Source organism: Solanum pennellii, chromosome 4, assembly GCF_001406875.1.
Source record: "Solanum pennellii chromosome 4, SPENNV200".
Taxonomy (NCBI): domain Eukaryota; kingdom Viridiplantae; phylum Streptophyta; class Magnoliopsida; order Solanales; family Solanaceae; genus Solanum; species Solanum pennellii.
In genome coordinates this window covers 72,848,045-72,852,444 of record NC_028640.1, presented here as the reverse complement: position 1 = coordinate 72,852,444, position 4,400 = coordinate 72,848,045, and the positions used below count along the sequence as shown (strand labels likewise).

Genomic DNA, 4,400 nt, shown 5'->3' with positions numbered 1-4,400 from the left:
CCAAATATAACCTTTGCTCATGTTATTTTCTTCATTTATGGTTTAAATAAATACTTGGTGTTTCCATTAAGTTTGAGGAAAAAAAAACATACTAACAACTTAGGGAGTTGGGCATTTTTCTCCTTTCTTGGTTTTTAGGTATCTCTAAGCTTGTTTAAGAAAAAAAGATTATCTTTTTTCAAAAAAAAAAAAAAAAAGCATATAGTATAATTGTAGTGAAATAGAATATCTATTTTACACAGATCCCTATGGCTATTTGGAATGCAGGGGTGGTATCCAACATTGCTTGCTGAAACTCATTCTCTTTGTTTAGTTTAAAAGGTCCAGTTTTTGTTCTTTTTTTTTAAGAGTAAGGAGAATGAGAAACTTCAAAAAAGAGAGTTTTGGGCTTTTTTCATCACCTAGATTGAAGTGAAATCAAGATTTCTTTTTCTTTTTTTTTTTTTTGCTTGTGTGATTGAGCATAAATATTTTTCTCTTGGGGGTTGTTAAGTTCTTGATGTGAATCTTGAAATTTTAAATTTGAAAAGAACAAAAAAAAAACACTTTCTTGTTTTGAAATGATTACTCTAAGTTCTCTCAATGATTGTGAACTGTCTTGAACTAGAGAAAAGAAGAGAACTTTTGGTAACTTACAAGAACCTCAACAACTGAATGAAGATGAAGTCTATGAATGATGATAGCAGAAGTAGCAACAATAATATTAGTAATAATAACAGTGCAGCAGCTAATACTAACTGGTTGGGTTTTTCTCTCACACCCCACATGAAAATGGAGGTTACTAATTCTTCTGATACTCAACATCAACATCAATTTGCTCAAAGTTTCTATCTTTCATCTTCTCCTCCTCCTCCAATGAATGTATCAACAACCTCTGCTCTCTGTTATGAAAATAACCCTTTTCATTCTTCCTTATCTGTCATGCCTTTAAAATCTGATGGTTCTCTTTGCATTATGGAAGCTCTATCAAGATCTCATGCTGATGGTTAGTCTTGATTTTTTTTTATAAAGTTTTGATCTTTTTCATTTTTCTAGTAACCCCTTTGACTTATCTTTGTATTTTTTTTTTAAAAGCTATGGTGCAAAGTTCTTCACCTAAGCTTGAGGATTTTTTAGGTGGTGCAAGTATGGGGAGTAGTCAATATGGAAGTCATGATAGGGAGGCTATGGCTTTAAGCTTAGATAGTTTGTATTATCATCAAAATGAAGAGGAGATTCAAGTTCATAGTCATCATCCTTACTATTCTCCCATGCATTGTCATGGTATGTATCATCAAGAAACACTATTGGAAGAAACTAAACCAACTCAAATTTCAAACTGTGATGCTCAAATGACTGGGAATGAGCTGAAAAGTTGGGGTCACTATGCTGAACAGCATGCTATTGACCAACACATAAATGCCACCTGTAGTATGGTTGCTGCTGCTGCAGCAGCAGCATCTGGTGGTGGTGGTGGTACTTCTGGTTGTAATGAGTTGCAGTCTTTAAGTTTGTCTATGAATCCTGGTTCTCAGTCCAGCTGTGTCACTCCAAGACAAATTTCTCCTACTGGACTGGAATGTGTAGCTGTAGAATCAAAGAAGAGGGCCTCTGGTAAAGTTGCTCAAAAACAACCTGTCCACAGGAAATCCATTGACACATTTGGTCAGAGAACTTCTCAGTATAGAGGTGTCACTAGGTCAGTACTCTCCATTTATTTTAATATTTTAGTTTGTGGGGTTAACTATTTCTCATTTTCTTGAGGGGTATACAAGGTGTTTGTCATTTTCTGTTTATTCAAATGTGAATATATGTTGCTTCCAGTTGGAAAGACTTGCCTTTTTTCTTGATTTTTATATCTACATTACTGTAAGATTTTCAAATGACATTGTGTGAATATGATCTTCAACCAGACATAGGTGGACAGGTAGGTATGAAGCACATTTATGGGATAATAGTTGCAAGAAGGAAGGGCAAACCAGGAAAGGGAGACAAGGTTAGCTAATATATGAATCTTTTAATCAATCAACACAAATTTGTTTGCTTGTATTTTGCTATTTGACTGCCAATTCTTTTGGCACCATTCTGTTCATACTCTGACTAATTTTATGATTTTTTGTCATTGTTGTGGGGATATGCTAATCTAATCAACTTCACCTTATTTCAGTTTATCTTGGTAAGTATAACATTGTCAACATCAAAATTTCAAGAAACATGCTTATATACTCTTCACTTAGGCACTAAACTAAAAAATATGATGTGGAATTTAGGTGGCTATGATATGGAAGAAAAAGCTGCAAGAGCTTATGATCTAGCTGCACTAAAATATTGGGGTCCTTCAACTCACATCAATTTCCCAGTAAGTGTTTGTTAATTAGTAATTAAGTCAAGTTATAATATCTAATGCCTTTAGCTAACAAGAGATATACTATTTTCTTTGCTCATTTTTATAGTTAGAAAATTATCAGAAAGAACTTGATGACATGAAGAATATGACCAGGCAAGAATATGTTGCACATTTAAGAAGGTGAGTTTTGTTATTACTCATAACTAGTCTTATTATATTCTTGTGTTTTTATTATTAGTTTGTGTTGAACTCTTTTGTGTTCTTGACATTTTGTTTACATAGGAAAAGTAGTGGATTCTCAAGAGGTGCTTCTATTTACAGAGGAGTGACAAGGTATACTTAAAATTTCATTTGAATAAATATCGTCTTTTAGTATACGCAAAACTTAGCCCTATCTCTTGTAACAGGCACCATCAACATGGAAGATGGCAGGCTAGAATTGGAAGAGTTGCTGGGAACAAAGATCTTTATCTTGGCACTTTTAGTAAATACTTGCAAACTCTTTTACATTGATTTTAGTCTTTTAAACATTAGTATTATTTTATATAATTTCATTAAAAATGACTAAGTAATAAGAGTGTCTTTTCCTTTTGGTACCATATAGTTAGTATCTTTTTTAGCCACTACTAGTAATGCTTGTCAAAGGCTGACTATATACAGTTTACTTTGTTGGTGTATTTCTCATACATGGTGGGACTGAAAAACTTTTTCAAAAGCTGTTTTCTTCCTTATGATCACATAATAAAGAGAAAAAGGAAAGTTCTTTATTATCAATTTTGATGTTCATAGGCACACAAGAAGAAGCAGCAGAGGCTTATGATGTTGCTGCAATCAAATTCAGGGGTGTCAATGCTGTTACAAACTTTGACATATCGCGATACGACGTTGAAAAGATCATGGCTAGTAATACTCTGCCTGCTGGTGAATTAGCTAAGAGAACTAAAGAAAGAGAGTCAATTGAATACAACAATAACATAGTAGGTGTTGGTGGTCAAAAGAATGAGGAATGTGTTGACAACAACAACAATGGGACTATCACAGATTGGAAAATGGTGTTATATCAAACATCTAATCCTTCACTAGGATCAAGTTATCGTAACCCTACATCATTCTCCATGGCATTACAAGATTTGATTGGCATCGATTCGATGACTAATTCAAATAACCATCATCATGCCACAATTCTTGATCATGAACAGAACAAGATTGGTAACCCTTTTTCAAATGCTTCATCTTTGGTAACTAGTCTTGGTAGTTCAAGAGAAGCAAGTCCTGATAAAAGTGCTACTGCTGCCTCATTAGTCCTTGCTAAGCCTACGAAATTCGCCGTCCCAACGGCTACTAGTGTCAATGCTTGTATTCCCTCAGCTCAATTAAGGCCTATTCCAGTCTCCATGGCTCACCTACCAGTCTTTGCAGCTTTGAATGATGCATGAAAAATTGCTTTTTTTGGTTACATGTTGTAACTTGTTTATTTTTTTGCATGAACAAGAAAAAGAAACTAGTAGTGGTTGGTTGAAAAAAAGGTGAAAAAGAAAAGAAAACTAATGAAGTTGTCGGATTTTAGCTAGTATTTTTATATATTTTTTCCTAATTTTTAATGTAAGTGGATGACTTTAGGGTACTAATAGAGTGGAGGGGCCAAGTTATTATGTATTGGAAACTTTTTCAAACTCAAAAAAAGAAGGTAATTGGTGGTAACCTGTTACTCTTATTCGATGTTTTGTATCTGTATTGACGTCCATCTAATATTACAACTATTAAGTTTTATGTTGTTACGAAGAGTCTAATCTCATGATGAAATTTAAAGTAGTATAATGAGATAATTCAAGATGACCCCATTTTATTATTGAATCTACTTTATCATTCCTTTGTGGATTCTTGATCAAGTACAAAAAACTAATTACTCATGTTTTTTTTTCATCACAATAATGCAAATGCAAAAGAGAAAAAGAAAAGGTATATCCTTTGACCAAATTATGGCATTCTCATATTGATAACACCATCATTCCTATATCTTTATCTTTTTCTTCTCTTTGAGTTAAAGGCAACAAACATTCCCTCTCATATTTCA

At 33.4% G+C, this 4,400-nt stretch overlaps 1 protein-coding gene across 1 annotated transcript; it reads left to right on the top strand.

Annotated features, from left to right (window-relative positions):
• Positions 1-351: 351 nt before the first annotated feature.
• On the top strand, positions 352-4,102 carry LOC107018402 (AP2-like ethylene-responsive transcription factor ANT). Its single transcript, XM_015218871.2, has 9 exons — positions 352-985; positions 1,075-1,678; positions 1,893-1,975; positions 2,147-2,155; positions 2,250-2,338; positions 2,433-2,506; positions 2,609-2,659; positions 2,734-2,810; positions 3,116-4,102. Exons 1-9 carry the CDS (start codon positions 655-657, stop codon positions 3,760-3,762), a joined length of 1,965 nt encoding a protein of 654 aa, XP_015074357.1. The 5' UTR covers positions 352-654; the 3' UTR covers positions 3,763-4,102.
• The last annotated feature ends 298 nt before the right edge of the window (positions 4,103-4,400 follow it).